Raw genomic sequence first — 20454 nt, 5'->3', positions numbered from 1 at the left:
AGCACTACCAGGAGCGACTAGAAATAATGGTCACAAGCTGGCAGAGGGTAAATTCATATTAGACATCAGGAGGTGCTACTTCACTGTCAGGGTGGCTAGGATCTGGAACCAACTTCCAAGCGAAATGGTGCTGGCTCCTACCCTGGGGGTCTTTAAGACAAGACTAGACAATCACCTTGCTGGAGTCTTTTGATCCCAGTCCTCTTTCCTACCATGGTCTTGTACTGAAAGCACAGTCTTATCAGTGAGTCTATAAAATATTCCAATAATGAGTGCAGCATATGAAACAATAAAGAACAGAAATAAAGTATCGAGAAAGGATATGCAAAAAGCCTAACCATTACATGTTTTTAAAGAAGTCCAAAAGGTATGAAAGATACCATATGTATGTTTGAACCTGGAAAAAGCATTCACAACAGTAGGTTAAAGAAAGGTCCTGCAGTCACAAGACTTAACAAAGCAAGATACAATGATAGTCAGTAACCTCAAACATGAGGCAGCATGGCAAGGTCATTTTTGGACTAATGGGAGGATGAATACAGGAAAACATGTGGACAAGATAAAAGTAAAAAGAAGCTCTAAGCACCACTGTAATATAAGATGATCCAAGACAAGTCAAGAATATCTTCTCCCCACATTTCTTTTAAATGAGGTCTATTAACATTAAGCTGTTTTCATTTTAACCAATATATTCTAAAAAGTACAGAAATAACAGAACATGCAACCAAAGTTCTTAGGTAAAAAAGTCCCCTTTAACATCTCTACATCTGCCTCATTCACAAGAGTAAAACTTGAAAGTGTACTCAAAATATGTTTTTAAACAAATGTATTTAAAATATTAACTAGATTTTAATAAACCAGACTCAACATATCTTTTTAACTGTTACTGAAACATTCTTATTTTGCACATACTTTTAAATATTTAATTATTACTGTGTAAAAACTAAGTAGATTCAGAAGCTATTTGCAGTGTACTAAGAAAATTAAGTAAGACTAGGTAATGTACAACAGACAAATAATTAAATAAAAAATGGCAGTCCATTAACCATCTCTGTAAAACTAAGAAAAGGAATAGAGTTGACCCTTCACTACATTTTCTTAAAATACAATTAAAAAACAATAAGGATCTATAAGGACAGAGAGTACTATACTGCTTTGATAAACAAAAACTTTTTGGAGACCAAAGCAGTAGAGCTCCCCTGTTCCCTCCTCAGCACTCTACAGAGCACCAAAAAAAGGCTAGGTCCAGTACTGCTAGAGCTTCTCCCACACCAATACTCATTAGTTGAAACCTCAGTCTGCCCAGGGTCAATGCCATTAGCACAGATAAGTGAGCTGCTTCTGTACATTTGTTTGATGAAGTGCCCTCATTTGGCTAACATAGCATTTCTTCTACTGCTTCCTATTTCATGTAATTTGCTAATTTGTGATGACTCTCCTGATCTTTGGTGCAGATTACTGTCAAAAATGGAGAAACATCCCCCCCCCAACATATGAAGCCCTCTACAAATCCCCTCTCCTACTCAAATTTGCAGAGCTAAATTCACCGATGAGTGCTCTGGCAGAGCAGTGCCACCATACCTCGCCTCTCTACTGCTTCATTGGTATGAATAGGAGAAATTTTTGACTGATGACCTGCTGGATTATTTGAGAGTCGCTTGTACTTATACATATGTATTTACTATAATTGGGGCTAATGGAAGAAAACCAAGGATTAAAAAGTGACTCTGTTTAATGGGAGAGAAATCATTCACTCATCTTCAAACCATAAGCGGTCCCTCTAAAAAACCTGATGTCCCATTTATTGTATATAGTAGATATTTTATGACATCCATGAAAGATATGGTTTTCCTCCATATGTGCATTAAAATACTATATCAGAAGCCTGCAACCTTTCAGCCAGTCCCCAATCTCTAGGACTAAGGACATATAAACTGGTTTATGTGATCAGGAACCAGGTTTAAACCTGTAACAGAACAGAAGTTCAGTGCACATAAACCAGTTTCAACATGGCCGAAACTGGTTTAAGATAAACCTGGTGAATGTAGTAGTATCAGGCTTAACTGAGTTAGGTCAAACCGGTTTATGACACTTCTGTCCCAGACCCCCTCTCAATTCAACTTAACTTACAGTCCTCCAATATCCCAAGATGCTGTGCAGCCCTGGGTTTTGCTGTCTGCTCCAATGAGCAGGGCTGGCCCCACTCCCAGACATCAGCAAAGACTTTTCCATCCCCAGCAGCCAGAAGTGGGGTGCATTTCCCTGCCTCACCCCTTGCTCAGCTGGAGAATTGACCCAGCTCCCAGCTGGAGCTATGAAGTAAAGCCCCTACTGCTGGCTTCCCCAGTCCGCTGGGCACAGGGTAGGCTTTTTTCCACCCCCCAGTCCCACCTCAGCTGGCCCCCAGGCCAGGGAGGGGGCATGGCTGGGGAATCACCCAACTCCCCAGCCCAAGTGAGAGGGGTAAAGCCCCAACTGTGGACTCCACCCCTCCCCCCACTGGGGCATCCTCAGGTTGGCCTGGAGCCCATGGGAGAACTGGTGCTCAGGCAGCAGAGGCCCCGATGCACTCCTTGCACATCTGCCCCCACCATCAGAGTGCTCTCCCCCGGCCATGCCAGGACCCACTGTGTTGTGGGCCGTACTCACTGGGGAGCCCCCTGCTGCAGGACAGTCTGGGGTAGCAGAGCTGCAGCCAGTGATGTGAGCCCCCTCCCTCCTCCTGTGTCAGTGGGGCTGCTGTCCTGTGGGTGGAACAGGCACAGAGCCGCAGAGGCAGCACCAGGCAGGGCTGACGGGTAGTAGACACTGGCTCTGGCCATGCAGGACTCGCAGCAGGCAGGACAAACATAGAAGATGCAGGGAGGAACTTGCACGACACCCACAGGGAGCTTGGGGTGGAGGCAGTGGGGCCCAGCTGTCGGGTACCAGGCAACTGCGATGTTTTGACTACATAGGCCAGCTCCAGCAAAGTGGCAGCACCATAGACCATGCTTACTCCACCACTTCTGGGACTGCAGCAGGGGTCTGGAATGGGAGTGGAAGTAGGAGGGGGAGGAGACAGCCATTTTTCCACCCCACTCCCTTTCTCAGCCAGCCTGCTGGCCAGAGAGCAAATGTTACTGGGTGATCGGCTTGACTCCTGGCTGCAGGGAAGCCCACAGTCCCCATCTGAACTGGAAGCCAGGGCGATCACCTGGCCACACCCCTCCCTGGCCAGTGGGCCAACTGAGGAGGGAATGGGGGGGAAAACGGCTCCCATTATAGGCTTCCCACACCCTGTGCCAGGCTCAGCCTGGCTGAGGGTCCAAAGCCAGGCCAAGGAGGGCTATTTTCCCTCCACTCTCTCTCAGCTGGCCTGCTGGCTGAGCAGGGGATATGGCTGGGTGATCGCTCCAGCTTTCAGCTCAGGTGAGGGCAGGCTTCCCCAGAGCTAGGAGCCAGGCTGATCATCTGGTCATGATCCCTGTTCGTTTGGCAGGCCAGCTAAGGAGGGAGTGAGGGGAAAAATGGCCCTAGTAATGTCTTCCCCATCCCTGTACCTGGCACAGCCCAGCTGGGGGTCCAGAGCTGGGGGGCAGGGAGGGAGGGGCGGGATTCCCCCACTCCCTCCTCAGCTGGCCCGCTGGCCCACTGGCCAAGGAGCAGGTATGGCCAGGTGATCGGCCCAGGTCCTAGCTTCAGCTTTTGGGGAGAAGGAGAAATGTCCCACTGGAGGTTCCCTCTTCCCCTCACACCAGGGAGACCCCAGCTGGGGGTCCAGTGCCAGACAGAGAGGAGGGATTCCCCCACACCTCCTCCTCAGCCAGCCCAGACTGAGGAGAGGGCACAGCTGGGGCGACCGGCTCTTGGCACGGGCAAAGAGGGAGAAACCCCACTGTTGGCTTCCCTTCTTCCTATGCCCCAGCACTGGGGAGACCCCGGCTGAGGATCCAGTGGGGGGATCCCCCCACAGCTCCTCCTCAGCTGATTGAAGGCTAAAGAAGGGACATGTCTGGGGAAATCATGCATCTCTGGGCTCTCTGCACTGGCCGGCAGGCTGGGAGGCATGTTCCTATGCCCCCTGGCTCCTGTGTTAGTTTACCTTCTTATCAGTTCAATCGAAGCAGTTTGCAAAAACCTGCAAAGATTGAATCACTTCAGCCTCAGGCTTTTTGACTGTCTGTACTTAGCCTAGAAGAAATAATATAAGCAATCCTGATTAAACTTGCAAAGGCGTATTCTTCAGTGTTCTCTGTTTCTGCTATTTGCATTAATAGCAGTCACATTTTGCAACTTACTTCTACTGTTAAATTTTTATTTTACTTGAAAAAAAGTCCTGATTCTATTTAACCAACCTGGTACCATGGACAAATCTGGGGGAAAAATTTGGTTTAACTTCACCCCTCCCCATAGCCCCCGACTTCTTTCTACCCACACCCTGCTCCTACACCTGCAGTGTGAAATGCACAGAATTTGTGGTTTAGAATTACTGTGTTAATTAGCAACACGTATGATTAACATCATTTAATAGAGATGTGTAGTGATCATAGCACAACATTTTGCTCTCTGATAATGCAAAAATGACTTTTAAGCTCCTTTTTCAAAAGAAAATGCTGTATAACTGATATTAAAAAACAAAACCAGAAAACCCAGCCTTTCTAGCAGCATAATGCAAGGATGAAAAAGGAACAAGGGGCCAAGATCATGCAAGGGAGAAAGAGAACTGGTTTATAGACAGTGGAATCAGAAGAAAAGAATGCAGCTGTTGTGTGGGAAGGGAAGCATCTTCTCTCTCAACTTAATACTTTTTTTCTAACCAGCTGAAGAGAACTTGCAACCAGTATTTAAACTGTTTGTAAGCCACCTCACACAAATACTCAAAATGCTTTGCTTTTGCATGTTTTCAGATTAAATTACACTGAAAAAGTCAGTGATTACAGACAGATACTGCTTATCTGTTTCCAAAATTGGCTTTCCCTTACAAAACAGTATTCAGAATGATAATTTAGCATTTGGTTTCTGGGCTAATGAAAGTGTGTGTAGGCTAGTAAAACAGGCCAAAGCAAATCCTTGAATTTGAGTCCTGTTGTGTAATGAGGAAGTTTAATTAAGGCCACACATTACAGCTGTAAATGTTCTCTTATATAATAAGGTCTAAATGAAACTGAACCTAATCAAAGTTACAATTCCTTCATTAGCAAATTACAAACAAGAGCGCACAGCTGACACACCGGCTATGATTATCACAACTAATTGCCTCGTTGTTACAAACCAGCCTGAAACAGTGTTCAGATGTCCGTCTGCAATAGCAAATTAGGGCCACATCAGGCTATTTCTGCGATCACAAGGGGCTCTTGTACAGCGATCTGATTTACCCCTGTCGACTGGCAGCAAACGGCCCAATCAAAGCACTCTCTACAAAGGCAAGCTTTGAAGCCAGCACAGCCTAGAAACGCGCTCCATATGCAGGCCGGCAGTCTGCACTTCATTAGGCCTGTTGTCACATTTTCCCTCTTCTTATTCTAATGATCCTATTTTAATACACATAGGAACCTCTCCTAATTGATGTCAAGTGAGTGACTTCCACATTCATCACCAGAGCACATCAAACAAATCTTGGCGCATAGGACCAGCATCAGTGTTTAAGACCAGAGGTGTGTCTCCAACTACAGGAAAGCAAAAAAAATGCAGCATACCTGTTTAATTGGGATTGCACGGCCGCTTCCAATGCTATCTGTTCTGCTCTCCAGGACTTTCTTCTCTTTGTCTGGGTCGCTCCCTTTCCGAGACTGCAGAGCAAAAGAAAAGTTCACACTCTTAAGCACAGTGTTTCACACAGATGGAATGCTCTTTTAAAAAAAAATATATATATAAAAAAAATACTAGTTTAAGGTACAGTAAGAGATCTCAAAAATCTCAGCATACATAACTGTCCCACCAACCAAAGTGTCTTTCTAAAACGTGCCTCGCCCATTTGCACTAAAAAAAATATTTGGGATTTATTTTGAAGGACAGATATTTCAACTACTGAAGATGAGACAAAACCACATTATATATAAAGCCCAAACAGGGCAACACGTATCTAAAGCCCCCTGTAATAGCTAAAAGGAATAAAAAGATTTCTAGCTTCCTATGTAGAAAATTTAATATATAAATCTATATATTTAATTAATGTCTGGATGGATTTAAAAACACTATTAACTATTCAGCTGGGCAATTTTATGATGCACTCTTGCTGATATCAAGTTGCATATAATTTTTTTATTGCTTTTAGATGGTTAGAGATTAGGAACTTTAAAGTGAAGCTAGTAACTGATGTGGGAAAAATCTAAGTTGTACAGGCAAAGTTTAAAAGCATGAAGAATAATCCATTAAAGAATAGGCAAAAAATGGTAATGTACAGGGAGAGATTTAAGAGTCTAAATTGCTTTATCACTATGTTCTATAAATATTAGTAGCACCAATTGAAAAACTGTTCCAGGGGCTGGGGTTTGCTGTGTTTACTTCATGGCCATACAAAATTAAACACTAATTTAAGAAGTATTCCATATGCCTGTCCTTTACGGTGTGAGAATGTGCAAGCACAATGATTTCCTGACAGATTTATTTTATTATGAGAGAAAGATCCAAGAGTCGTCCTCCTTAATAACTGTGCTGACAAGTGACAACTTCACTCCATTACTTTTCAATGGGAACATTACTCACGCAATATTGAAAATGGGGAAACATTTTCATGTGCTTTTCAAATCGGAGATGATATATGAAATGAATACACTTGTGGTGTCCAGTGTCACAAAAGAAAGCTAAAAGCCAGAGCAGTGAGAGAAAATGCTTCTAATTTTCAATATATTTAAAAAGATACATCTGAAAAGACAATGAAAATTGGGGGCAATTTTGAACCATGTGGATACTGGTACACATTTTTCATGTAGTATTAGGTAAAAGGACTAAAAAAAGCAAATTACTTAAACTTGCCCTGAGGTGTGTGTGTGGTGACAGGGTTGAGGAAGGAAGAGGACAAAAATTCTAAGCAACACATTTACCCATCAGGAAATGATACTTTTCCTGGCTCTGCTGTGGGTACGTTCCTATCACTAGTTACTATGGTTCAAGGCTGTGGAATGACATGCCAGGGAATTAAACAAAGAACAACAACAAAAAAGCAAAACAAGTGGGAGGGATGAGACCTAGTGGCCAGGACAGCTATTGTTCTTCTTTCTTCAAAACAGATTTCTAAAACTGAAAGTGCCACTTCCCAATAATAACACAAAAGACAATGCTTCAGTACTTGGAGGAGTTAAAGTGACAGATTAAGGGAATGGAATGAAAGTAGTCCCTTCTTTCTTCAAAAAAAGAGCCTGTTGCCATAAATACTTTAAAATTTGATTAGTTAAAAAAAACCCTCAGTTTTTCGTTATGAACAGTAACGTGCAGCCTAAAGAATAAATAAAAAACAGCTGCTGTTCCCTTCTATTTTCATAAAAGCTGTTTCAGTAAGAATGTAATTAATTGAATACGAGGGGAAACAGTGAAATGCCTACAGTAAAGTACTGCCAAATATACATAGTATATAAACACAGGATTTTTTGCTAAACCACTGGTTATAAAAACACTAGAAATTACATGTAAATACAGATGCAAAACTTGCAAATGTACTTTTCAAACAGTGTTCCCTTAATAGTGACCTCGCTCATATACTGCCATATTTGAAATCAGAATTCGACAGTGCAAATTCTATTAAATTCATTACAAATTGTTTGTCTTTTTCACATGATTCCTTTATTAAGGCTACCTTTTTTTCTTTTTCTTTTCTTTCTTTTTCTTTTTTTTTTTTTTAAGAGGGAGCACAAAAATCCCCTAAACACCTGGACACACCTCACACACTAACATTCTCTTTGGTCCATTACTCCTTCAGATAAGCCAGAGTGGACGGAAGTGCAGCATAACCCTAATTTCAGCCTACTAAAACATTAGTCATTATACAGGATACACATTTTTGGAGCAGGATTTATTTTATAATCTATGTGTACATCATCTTCTGCAATGTAGATAATGCTAAATGAGGAAGGCAGAGCTCTACTTAAAACACAAATAGACAATAATGCCAAAAGTAGAAAAACAGCCAAGTACATTTGCCTATAACTGCAAACAGTGATAAAAAGTATTAATTTTAAATTCAAAGTCATTATCCCTTAAAACTGTACAATAATTCACTGACACATGATAGTTAAGTGCATAGAAGAAGTGAGATCCTACTGAACTACAGCTTTGTAATCAAAAATAGTTAAAAACAGAATTAAGCATTCACTCTCTGCACATCCTCAAGCCTAAGAGGAAGTCTACAAACAGGTGACTATCACCCACCAATACTATACACAACATGCTTGCATTAAGGTTACATCTAGTGATATAGTTTGCCCCCAAAGGACAAGTCAAATAATTTAACAGCTCCGGTATAGGAAGTTGATGTACAATAAAGCTATGAAAACCAGTTACTGCATCTATTACACATCATCTCCCCCGCCCCGCCCCCCCCCAAAAATCACAAATCTGTCCTCATTCCAAAAATATAAATAGGTATGAGGTTACATAATCCATTAGCCGTTTAAAGCATTTACTACAGCATTTATTTTTTTCAAACATCAACTGAAAGCTTCATGTAAACAAGGCAAAGAGAAAGAGTCTAAGACAGCATTCTTATACATTTACAGGATTATCTGAATTTAGTAGTACATCTGAGCTCAAGATGAGAAGACAACTGGCACCAATTTATTCAATATTATTTCAGATTGCTATGTAGACAACCACTGATCCTCTGGATTATGGTGTACACATAAGAGGCCTAGTCAGGTGTCTGATGAATCTGCTTGTATAGAGTCCTGTGACCATCACGCCAAGATCTTCAACATGTACGCCTAGCCAAGAGTATGGAGGAGTGGAGTCTGCTCAAGACCTACCATTTGCCCTTTAGACCACTAAGACAGAGTCCAAAGGCCAGGCCAAGTCTAGACGTTCACTGCCTCAATGGTTGTAGCTTCTGCCAGACAGCAACAGATAAGAACTCCTGCTGAGTGCCTTATGCCTCAGTGCAGGTACACTTCTGTCAGGGTGATGTCCCTTAGTCTTTCTCCAACCAAGGAGTAGCCACAAGACAGTGGGAGGTAGGGTTTTGAAGTGTCTATACTTGTATTACTCGAAAGGTTGCAACATTGTGGTGTTTTATAGGAGCTACACCACCACAAGCAGCCCTATCATGTTGCCACAAGGCCCTTCAGCCAGATGCAGTTTACAGTCATACCCAAGATCAACGAAATTATATAGCACCTCATGAAATGATCTTCTACATATTAAAGACCAAATTAGTATCTGAAAAACTCTTTATAATAGTAAAGATAGACCTTCATGTAAATTATTATACCACTGTGACGATTTATACTTACGTCTTCCTAAGTGTTTCTACAATATTATGCAATACTGGTACAATGTCATAACAATGTTAAGAACTATTCAATATACAACTAATATAGCAGCTCATACCAAGTTATTATTTTATTCAACAGACTAATTTTGAAATTATATTTTTCATTTTGTAATTTTTTAAACCCTTCCTTCAACAAGGGTAATAATGTTGTTCTTTTGGCATAGTATTTTACATCTTACTTGCCAACTAAGGTTGATTTTAGATTTTTAGTAAACTGAATACACAGCTGATTTTTCTTTTATATAATGCTCTTTTTAAGATAGGCCAGAGTAATATTTAATATTTTTTCTATGCATGTCTTATTCCAATTTGAGAACATGACTTATTTGCCAAATTATAGCTTCATATATAACCAACTGTTAAGAGTATTTTACAAATATTTAGAACAAGAGAAGGCTGGCAAGCTTTACCGAATAGCTCTGCAACCATTCTCAATTGTGACGGTTTCCAAATTTATTACCCTGCATTCAGTTTCTAAGATGACACTGACATCTAGTGGAGTTAATAATTCACAAGACCTCCCAAACTGAAGTCAAAACCCAAACCTGGCAAGCTTTCTGGTACCATTAATTTCCTGCCACTCTCCCTCCCTGCTTAAATTTAAGAAAAATCATTATTTTAACTGCTTGCATAATGCTTTAGGACCTACCTACACTGAAACTTTTAATAAAGTTTGTCACAGGTTGTTGACACAACTGGCACTAAAAATAGTTGGACCCACATTTTCCATGGTTAATACCCAGTAACTCTAACAGGCAGCAATTAACATTTTGTACTTGTTAAAGGCGCAATTCCATATCCTGCTAGTGTAGTTCTGTATATGCTCTTCATACTCTTCCTCACTGGGGCAGCACCAGGTATTTCAACAACACTAAAGATATAAGGTAGATGTGGATGTATAAACCTGGTTGGCACATGGCTATGAGGAAGAAAATGGGTTGTTAGATCAAAATCAGCTCTGCAATGGTAAGTGTCTCAGGAGCATTCAGAGCTGGTTACACAGTTGCACACCTGTATTACAGAAAGCAAGGCAGGGTAACACCTTAAAGACTAACTGATTCAGAGAGGCATACGCTTTCTGAAGATGACAGCATCTGATGAAGTCAGGTATTGCCTATGAAAACTTACATCCCCCTGAACCAGTCAGTCTTTAAAGTGCTACCCTACCCTGCCTTCTACCTCAATCCAGGCTAGTACAGCTAGCTACCTTGATCTACTTGCATTATAGATATGGGTCATCAAAATGGAATACTTAAAGTCTTAAAAGTAATGTTAACAAAGATTTTCCAGATAACTTGAGTAGGAACATAGAAACTACTATACTAGATCAAATCTCTGTTTATCTAATCTAGTATCCTGTCCCTTACATCAGTCAAAATGAGATGCTTCACCTCTGGATCTCTCAACTTTAAAGGCAGCAAAAAAGAAAATGGAATTGCATAAACAGGCCAGTAAAAAATACATTAGTTTTCTAGTACTACATGGAATTTTCTTACAAGAAAAAAACTGCTGCTTTACACACTGACTACTTAAACTTACACAACTGAAATAACTATTTTGTTTTTGGATCACGTGGACTACCTGCTCATTTTTCACACTGATAACAAGTGGAAAGGAGATGAAACTGAAGAATTCAGGAAAATATAGGTAGGTTTGGGAATCTGACTCGCACACCTCTGCAACTAAAGCTGACAGGTTTAATTCACTGGGACTTCAATGTTTTACTAGTAAGTTATATTTCATGACAAGAAAGATCCCTAAACCTGCTAAGAAAGCTTCATTATGGGTAGCATTCTTAAGTCCCCAAATGAAAAAAACCCTCAGCAATCACAAACTTCTGCCTAAAAAAATTGAATGTTCTTGGTACCTCTGTTTAAGACTAGGCTAGTTTGACTCAGCAGGAAGGAAATTTAATTTATATGTATGGACTGCAACTAAGAGCAATATTCTCTACCCTGGCTCACTCACCGTGAAGAGGTTGGATCGGCGTTTGGACTGTTTACGAACGGGCGTTGGAGTGTTGGTAGTGGGAGGAACATCAATCCGTAGCTCCTTCTGGCTGGTACTTGGAGTTGATGGGACAGAGGAGGAATAATCGCTTAAACTCCCTCCTCCATTACTGGTCTGCAATGATTAAAGTTAGTTTTAACAGTGATACACTGCTTTCAAGAAACCTACAATTCACAGCCTGATCTATTTAAGCCCAATAAACTGATGTCCCAGGCATATGAAAAAAGTGATGCCTACCCTAAAAGTCCTCATTAGCATTGTTATATAGTGGCTGAGAATTCACTGATGCTTCCAAGTTTTTTTTGGTTTGTTTTTGGGGGTGTTTTTGGTAAAGAAACAACTATTCACATCACAGAAAAACTAGGCATATCTGCTGCTTTAGCAAGCAGTTAAGACTTTTATTTAATTCATTATAGTATAACGCAAAATGAAAAGCAATACATTTTCATTAAATAGATACAGAAGCTTAGTTTTCTTGTCTGGAACATTTGGAGCCAAATTCAATCCCAATATGCAGAAACGGGTCTTTAGGTCAGTGGATTTATATTACCAATTAATTTCACCCTTAAAGACTTCAGTCCACACTTAGAGCTATTAAAAATTTTTTTTTTAAAAAGGAGACTAACTCAGTGTTATCAAGTAACTACTATATAAAGAACTGATTTACACTTCAGCTGAAGCCAGGGAATATTACTGTTATATAAAAACACATACTTAAGGGATCCACTGATATTACACTGTCAGAAAGCCGCAAATAACCTCAAACTACGTCAAAGTCTCATATAAGGAATGAAGCACACAGTCAACTCTGCAAAGCCATACATGCTGTGAAATGACCCAATCACTAAAGAACATCTTGTCCAGATAGGGAAGGATAGCAAGTTGTTTCAAAAGTAAAATATGTCCTAGTAAGCAACAGCAAAGTATCTTGCTGGTTATTAACAGGTTCAGAGAATCCAGATTGGAAACATTCAAAAAAAGTAATAGAAATGGAATCCCAAGCTGCACTTTTCAGGGAGACCAGGATAAGTTCTCTTATTGAAATAAAAAATTGCAAATCAAGAGAAATTAAGAAGGCAGAGGGCAGGAAACAGAAATATTTGAGTGGTTACAAAGCCAATAACTGAGATGACATCACTGAACGTAAAGGCATGAAATCAGATCACCTCCATTTAGTGCTTTCTCTTCCATACTGTTTCAAAATTCACAGGACATTCTCTCAGGAGTTCTAAACCTTGGCAAAGAGGATACACTGATTTTAACAGGACTTGGTAAAAGAGGAGCAATGTGATATGCTTGGAAAGACCTCCATAGAAAATTCAGTTGCAGCATATTAAGCTCTGAAGGTCTGTGTAAAGGGGAGTATATTACCTTGGGGAATTGCCTTTTTCCTGAAAGGAATGAAGCAACAGGACAGTGAAGGATATTCTCACTATGTGACACTCGACATTGCCTTTTTAAAGTAAGGCTTCTCTAATGTTTTACAAAATAGACCAAACCCTTTAAGGAGAAAGCAACCACCTTCGTCTTGATGCTTGCTTTGGCATGCAACACCTATGTTGATGACTCACTGTACAGACCACCCAACCGTGGAGTTTAGCAAGTTGTGGTGAAAAGAAGCTAGCTTGTGTAAGGAGCTATCAAGTAGATGGGTGGACATCATATGTGCTCCTTGGAAGGCAGATTAAGACCAGAACCACGAACACCCTGCAAAAACCCAGGCATCTAGCCAAGCTGACTCCAAGTGAAACACCAGCACCCTGAAAAAGGATGCTCATCCACAGGACAGCATTCCCCGAGTTACTCTTCCCTTGTCCTGTTAAAACTTTTCACGTTTTGGGGTTCTTCTTCTGGTTTTGCCCTCTTCAAAATTACCTTCTATGCTGATCCAGAATAAAGAAAGAGCATGAGGGCTGAGATATAGACACTGTTTCCAAAAGATGCTAAATGGTAGTAGTCTGATTCCTATCTATATATTCAGGGATAAGATGTCAGTTCTTTGCTTCCCAGTATGTAGCAAGATGTTTCTCACTTCATTTCTTTTTGATAGAAGTGAAGCAATAAAACAGTTATGAAATAACCTCTCAATACTTTTTAGACTAAACAATATCACAGGTGGTAAAATTGATTTACTGGGTCTGCATAAGTTAAAAAATAAGATTACTCAGGTGTACATAATTAGCTATTTCCTACCCTCAAGCATCCAAGGTTTATGCTAATACAAGAAGTCATGGCCCCTAAAGTGCTTACAGTATAGAAAAACAAATGCACACAAAAATGAGAGGGTCAAAGTGTTGGCCACATATTCAGTTTGCTATTTCCACCCCCCCCACACACATTTCGATATATTAGTTATGCTCATTTGGTCCGCTAACCGGTCCATTATCAGATGGAAATTTACTGAAAGCAGAATGATAGACAAAGATTATCAGAAAGTATTATGAAATAGAAAGAATTACTAAAAAAATCAAATCAATTCAAAGAGCATTTTATGTAAATGTGCTGTGGAAGAAGCGAAGAGGACTGTAAAGAAAGGTGTACTAACATTACATCAATACTGGATACAGTGAGGACAAGATAGGAAGCACATATTTCAGAAACACAGCTCTGAATGAAGCAGAACTTTGAATAAAAACACTGAGTGTGAAAGTGAGAGCCACTGGCTAAATTCAAAGAAGTGACTAGGTCAGAATGTATGGCAAAGATGGTTTTGGCAGCTATGTTTTGTAGAGACTGGACTGTGGAGCAGAGAAAAAGGAGGTGGAAACTGATAGAATCAAGAGAATTTCTACCTACAGAAAGAGAAAAAACAGGGTTCACAAGTGTTGGCAAGGAAGCAACTGCAGGTACTGGACAAGGTGGATGTATATGAGGCAAAAAGGATGAATAAACAGCACTAAATTTTGTCTAGTTACAGGAAGGATGGTAGCAGTATGAACCAAAAAGACAAATATGAGGGCTAAAAAGAAGTTAAGAGACCAGTTCCGTTTGTATTCAATTTAAGTTTAGTATCTCTCAAACCATCTTGTACAGTGTAATGCTGGACAAGTCACTCTACGGATACCTATAGCAAAGCAGATGCTTAAGCAATAGCCAGAGAACTAAATGGAAAGGCCAAAGATCATATGACCAAAACTGAGAATCTGCAATATGTCAAGAATGATCAAACATCCCCACAGTAAAAATCAGGTCAAAAGGGGACAGAGTACAGGTGCCAAAAAAGGACAAACCTTTCTACCTCTAATGGAAACCAACTGGATAGAATTCAAGATAGGGCTGGAAGACAAGCCCAAAGGAATGACTGTAAAACACCATGTCATAATCTGAAGGAAGAAAGAAATGTGATAGGAGACACAAATGCAATTGAGGAGTGGCTTTCAGATTACAACAGACCAGCGTATTCTTATGCTTTTATAGTAAAAAAGCCAGAAGAGAAGGAGGAATTGGGAAGTGGAGGGAAGCAAAAATAGCAGTGATGGAAATGGGAAATCAGATAGGAGGATGGGAACAAGAAAGGTAAGATTGAAAATGGACAATGTGAAGGATGTCAAATTTTCCAACAAAGAAGGGGTGACAAAATGGTCAGGGTGCCAAAGAAAGGATTAATTGTGACAGATTTGGGTATATGAAAAAGGTGGAAAAGTCTTACAGAGAAGGAAGGGAGGAAAGGAGGGACATCTTTAAAGGAAGGAATCAAAGGTTAAAAATGATAACAAGGGATGAGCTACACTTAGAAGGAAATAAAGGAAGTCGTCTTCCTTTTTTGCAACAAAAGAAATATTGTTACTTAAAAACTTGCAATTTTTGTTCTCTAAAGAGGTATTTTATAGTCTTATAGTTAGGTCTCACTTTCAGCTTCAGCGGGAGCAAGAAATCCTATTGATCTGAAATCTTAAATCTGTGTGTACTCCAATGAAACATCTTAAACTCACCTCAATCATGTATTAATATTTCTCCCAAAATGCTCAAGTTATGTCACTTCAAGTGAGCAACAGTGGCTCCAAAAACCAGGAAATCTACAAGCATATGCATCAAAATATAAATAAAGCTATCCATCTAAATAAAGGAGGCAGAGAGGAATAATCTTTGTGGATATACCTCAAAAGAGAACAAGGTCAAAAATAGCTTTTCAGTATCTAATCTCATTGGATTTCTACTGTTAAAAGCAAAGATATCGAAGAATATCTAAAATAGCTTATTGGCCAAAAAAAAAGAGGGACCCATTTTAATAAAGGATACACGAAACAGAACTAAGTCTAGAAGGCTGAGAACTTCAGGCCACAATAAGAAGAACCTCGGTAAACATGCAAGGTAGTCAGTGTGGCTGGTTTGTGAACCTCGGGGGTACTGAAGCTGATAAATAAAGCTGAATGGTATAAGGCTCGACATGACTTTCAAGTTGAAGTCTACCCAGACAGCAGCAATGAAAAATACAATCAGACAAGTACTTTGAAGTTATATGCTTGGAAACATCGGAACCTAATGCATTGTCAACTTAAACAAAAAACGTTGTGGGCTTCATAAGGCCTTTTCGTTACTGCAAATAAAACTACCTGAATGTTTTCATATCAAGAAGCAGAACAGGAACTTGCTGGGATTAGCTTGCAAGTATGAAAAAAATATTGGCAAAGAGAAAAGGTTCATTAGAGCCAGCTGAAGCCCCAATGATGGCAGGACCTCAAGAAAACTGCGGCAATGGCTGTTCTTCAGAATTGAACACAAGGTTTGCCTTAAGCTCTTTTATGCCATAAAATCAATTCAGTGTATGTGAAAAACAGAATTTCACATAATAAACCTAAGTCAACAAGAGCACTTCTTAATCAGCTTGGGTTATACTGCATTGGCAATACTGCAGTAGGTGTGTCCACTTCTGAATAAACTCAAAAGAAGTTTGCCTTTTTTTAAAAAAGGTCCAGCTTACTTGTTCTTAACAGCAAAAGCTGTTTAAGCCACTCAGGCAACTGGAGAGTTGGGGTTTTTTTTTTTTTGGTTTTTTTTTAATATACTGGGTCCATTATACACCCAAACACTAATCTTTTCAAGTTTTAATAAAGTGGGTTGGGGAGGGGGGAATGGGAGGGGAATTGGGGGGGGAAAGAGTTTTACTGTTTTCTTTTAGGGAACAAGAAGTAGGGGCTTTTCAAGAAGCTAGACGGATTTGAGACATCTCCCCAAATAAACTCCTTACTTAGATAGTTAGGTATAATCCTTGATGACAAGGGCTAGGAACAGACATTACACATAAACTGGTTTAAACGTGTAACAGAACAGATGTTCAATGCACATAAACCAGTTTGAAAATGGCTGAAACCGGTTTGAGATAAATCTGGTTGAATGTAGTATCAGACGTAACTGATTTGAGTCAAACCGGTTTATACAATGTCTGTCACATTTAAGTTAAACCAGACTCCCCCAGCATTCTGGCAGGCTCTCTGGGCAGGGCTCTGCTCTGCTCCAGAGCTGGGCTGGCCCCTCCCCTCTGCTCGCTAGCCAAAGCAGGGATGGGACATGGCGAAACACTGGGCAGCATGGCACTGTTAAGGCAATGTGGGCATGGAGTAGATTAATTCTTCCCTCCTTCTCCTCTCCCACCACAGCCAGGGTCTGCTTGTTTGCTGGGGAGCAGAGGGAGGGGGCTGTGGCGGTGGCCCTTGGGGATGGTAGACCCCAGCTGCAGGGCAGAAGGGACCACAAAGGGATGGAGGGAGTAATTAACTCTTCTCCCTGCCCCCTTCACCTTAATTGGGCCTTGCCCGGATGGTTGTCCTGCGGGGTACAGAGTGGGGCTCTGTTCTGTGCTGGGGGGGGGGGGAGGGGGAACACTTCCCCCCTCCTCCTCCTCCCAAGGCAGGGAAGGGGGACTCTGTGGGGCACTGGAGGCCTACTCCTCCCTGCCCCCAACATGGCTGGGGGGACTCTATGCAAGGCTACCTGTGGGGGCACTACCTGCGCCCTCACTGGGTAGTGCCACACAGAGCACAGTGCCCTCCTTCACCCCATGGCAGGGGGTGGGACAAGCAGGGGGCTCTCCGGGGCTGCGCCAGGCAGCCTTGCATACAGCCCCCATCCCATCTTCCCCCTGCTCTTCCCCAGGTGCCACAAGGTGGGGAGGGGAGTTCTGTTCCATGCTGGGGTATACTCTTCCCCCTCCTCTTCCTTCCCTGCCCCCACTGCTAAGAGATGGGGAGGGGGGTGCTCTGTGCAGGCTGCCCAGCCCCAGCCCTGGGGGACACTTTCTCCCCCCCATGGGGTGGGAGGGCCCTATTCAGTGCTGGGGGGAGCTCTTCCCCCTCCTCCTACCGACCCCCCCTACTGCCACAGGGCAAGGAGGGGAGGCTCTTGCAGTGCTCCCTAGCCTTGTCTGCACCTGCTGGGGTGGGCCCACCCCTGTGGCTGGGCACACCAAGCAGCTGCCTTACCCGGGGGAGTGGGGCCACCCTCACAGCTGAGGTTCTGTTACAACCACTCCCTATGCCCCAGCTGGGCCAGGCCAGACCTGGTCAGAGAGCACCACAAGAGCCTCTCCTGCCCACTCTGCAGCAGTGGGCATGGGGAGAGAAGAGGGAGATAGAGTCTACCCCCCAGCACTGAACAGACCCCCCTCCCCACTCTGCAGCAGGGGTGAGGGGAGAAGGGGAAGAGTTCCCATCTGCAGCTCTCCCTCCCCACCCCTTGGCAGTGGGGGAGAAGCAGAGGAAAGAGCCCCTCCTGGGGCTGGGCAGCCTTGCAATGCACCCCACCCCACAGCAGCAGAAGAGGATAAAGAGGGGAAGAGCTCCCACAGCATTGAACAGAGTCCCCCTCCTTGCCTCACAGCAGTGGGGGAAAAGGAGGAAGGGGAAGAGTTTCCCTCTGGGGCCAGGCAGCTGTGTGTGCTGTGATTGCTCCCAGCTGTCAGGGAGTTGCTGGGATGGGCGCAGCTCTCCCCTCCTCCTCCTCCCCTACCCCACCCCCCACGTACAGCAGACACTCCCTCTTCCCCCACCTTCTAAACCCTGGGGTGGGGGTTTAAACCTACCTCAGTCTTACTCAGGCCTCCTAGGGCCTGGCTACGCCCCACACAGCTCAGCTTCCCTGTTGCAAGGGAGAGGCTGCTCTAGCGCCCCCAGGCTTCTGGCCTGAGCCACTGCAGGCATGTGCCAAATGTCTATCCACTTGCAAACCAGTTCACTCTCTGCAGGTTAGATTAACCTGCAAAGACTGAATCAATTCAGGCTCGGGCTTTTTGAACGCCTGCCCCTAAACAGGGAGAAAGACACTGGATATTACGATACGTTCTGTTCTGAAGTGCTATATCTTTTTTGGACAAAATGGGGTTATTAAAATTCAACTGATCACCTCTCCTCCAAATACTTGTTAAAGCAACTATTGCCAGAGGTTCTGAAGAGAAAGCATAGATGAACTTACTTCCCGGTCTTATGAACGTGGCTTGCTCAATGGTCTTTTACTTCAGCCTTCAATAAGGATGAAGATGTAATTGAGGACCACAATAAGATATCAGCCAGCAGTAAGGACTGTTATGGAAACTACTGGGTCTGATGTTTAGTTGCTTACTGTTATACAGTCAGGTAAAAGGAGGAAATTATTTCCATCCCAGAATACTTTAATAACTAGCACACTGAATAACAGTTTCTTTAGCATGGATTTTCAAAACATCTCTCAACTTGAGGATAATATTGTATATATGACTGGAGAACAACAAATGTACATATATTCAAAATGCAGAAAAAGCAACCCAGAGATTTATAGGTCCACCACCTGTACTTCAATATTACATAAGCTCTTAGAAGAGATACTGAAGGAAAGAATTATCAAATATAGAGAGATAAACAGAAAGTAGGACAAAACACAACATAGCTTTATCCAAGAAAAATTGTGTCAGACTAATCTAATACCCTGCGATAAGACTACTGACTTCTTGGGTAAGGACAGTACAGCGAACATCAGTCACCTCCCCAAGAAGGCCATATGTGCAAATATTGATGTCCTCAGCCAGTACACTAACATCCCACACCATGAAACATGGCTGCCTTTCCAAAGTACCTACAAGAATATGGCACAACACTGTACAAATCATCCACTTCGTCCTCACCCGCAACAGCTTCACTTTCAATGATCAACACTTCCTCCACCCCACAGGCACAGCTATGGGCACAAAAGTTTTCTCCCCAACTTGTCAACTTCTTCACAACTACCTGGGGGAGAAACTTCTAGAAAACTGCACCATCAAACCTGCATTCAACTTGCATTATATAGATATTTTCATCACTGAGACTGAACACTTGGATTCACTTATTGGACTTCCATTAAAGATCTCAGAAGTATCACCCCTTGATCAAAATTTCTCTCAAATACTCCCTACACTAACATCAACTTCCTACACACCGTAATCCATATCAGGGACAGCATTCTACAAAACCACCACATACAAAAAAAAGAAAAAGGACCACCATACTTAGGTTCACACAAGCAGCAATCATCCCAAACATACCAAAAAAAGCCATAAATCTTCAGTCAAACAATTAGCAGAACCTCAGAATTAGCAGCACCTCAGTGGCCTTCAGATACCAATACATCTACTCTGAGAACACTTATGATGCCCACATGGCTACAACAAAGACACTCCAGTAGAGAATCAGATCAAATCTTTGAAAAAGCCACCCAAATACTCTGCAGTAACCTGCTACAATACAAAAAGACTTCTCCCACCTCACCCTGTCACCTACCACCCCACAACTGGAAGCAACCAGAAGAATCATCAAACGACTGCAGTCTATAGTTGACAAAGATAAGACCTTGAGAGAAATATTCCCAATTGCTCCAATCCTGGCTTTCAAACTACTTCCTAGCCTTACCCAAGCCTTACTCCTCATCAGAAGCAAACTCCCCACTGCTCAACAGACATCACATGGGACACAGCCTTGCCTGAACAATGCATTCTTAACCTGTTAACACATCTCTAATGCTACTGCAATAAAAAC

General features: G+C 42.1%; 1 protein-coding gene across 5 annotated transcripts in view; it reads right to left on the bottom strand.

Annotated features, from left to right (window-relative positions):
* AGAP1 (ArfGAP with GTPase domain, ankyrin repeat and PH domain 1) overlaps positions 1-20454 on the bottom strand; it is a 565886-nt gene that overhangs the window by 265434 nt on the left and 279998 nt on the right. For 4 of the 5 annotated variants that reach the window (XM_019553775.1, XM_019553777.1, XM_019553776.1 and 1 more), the window contains 2 exons: positions 11432-11587; positions 5679-5771 (listed from right to left, as the gene is read on the bottom strand). In XM_019553775.1, the coding sequence (XP_019409320.1) occupies positions 5679-5771; positions 11432-11587 (249 nt within the window). The remainder of the gene's footprint in view (positions 1-5678; positions 5772-11431; positions 11588-20454) is intronic. The other variant, XM_019553779.1, reaches the window with a different exon arrangement.

This window comes from Crocodylus porosus, unplaced genomic scaffold (genome assembly GCF_001723895.1).
Source record: "Crocodylus porosus isolate Cpor-Errol unplaced genomic scaffold, CroPor_comp1, whole genome shotgun sequence".
Classification (NCBI taxonomy): domain Eukaryota; kingdom Metazoa; phylum Chordata; order Crocodylia; family Crocodylidae; genus Crocodylus; species Crocodylus porosus.
This window is presented reverse-complemented; position numbering and strand designations above follow the sequence as displayed.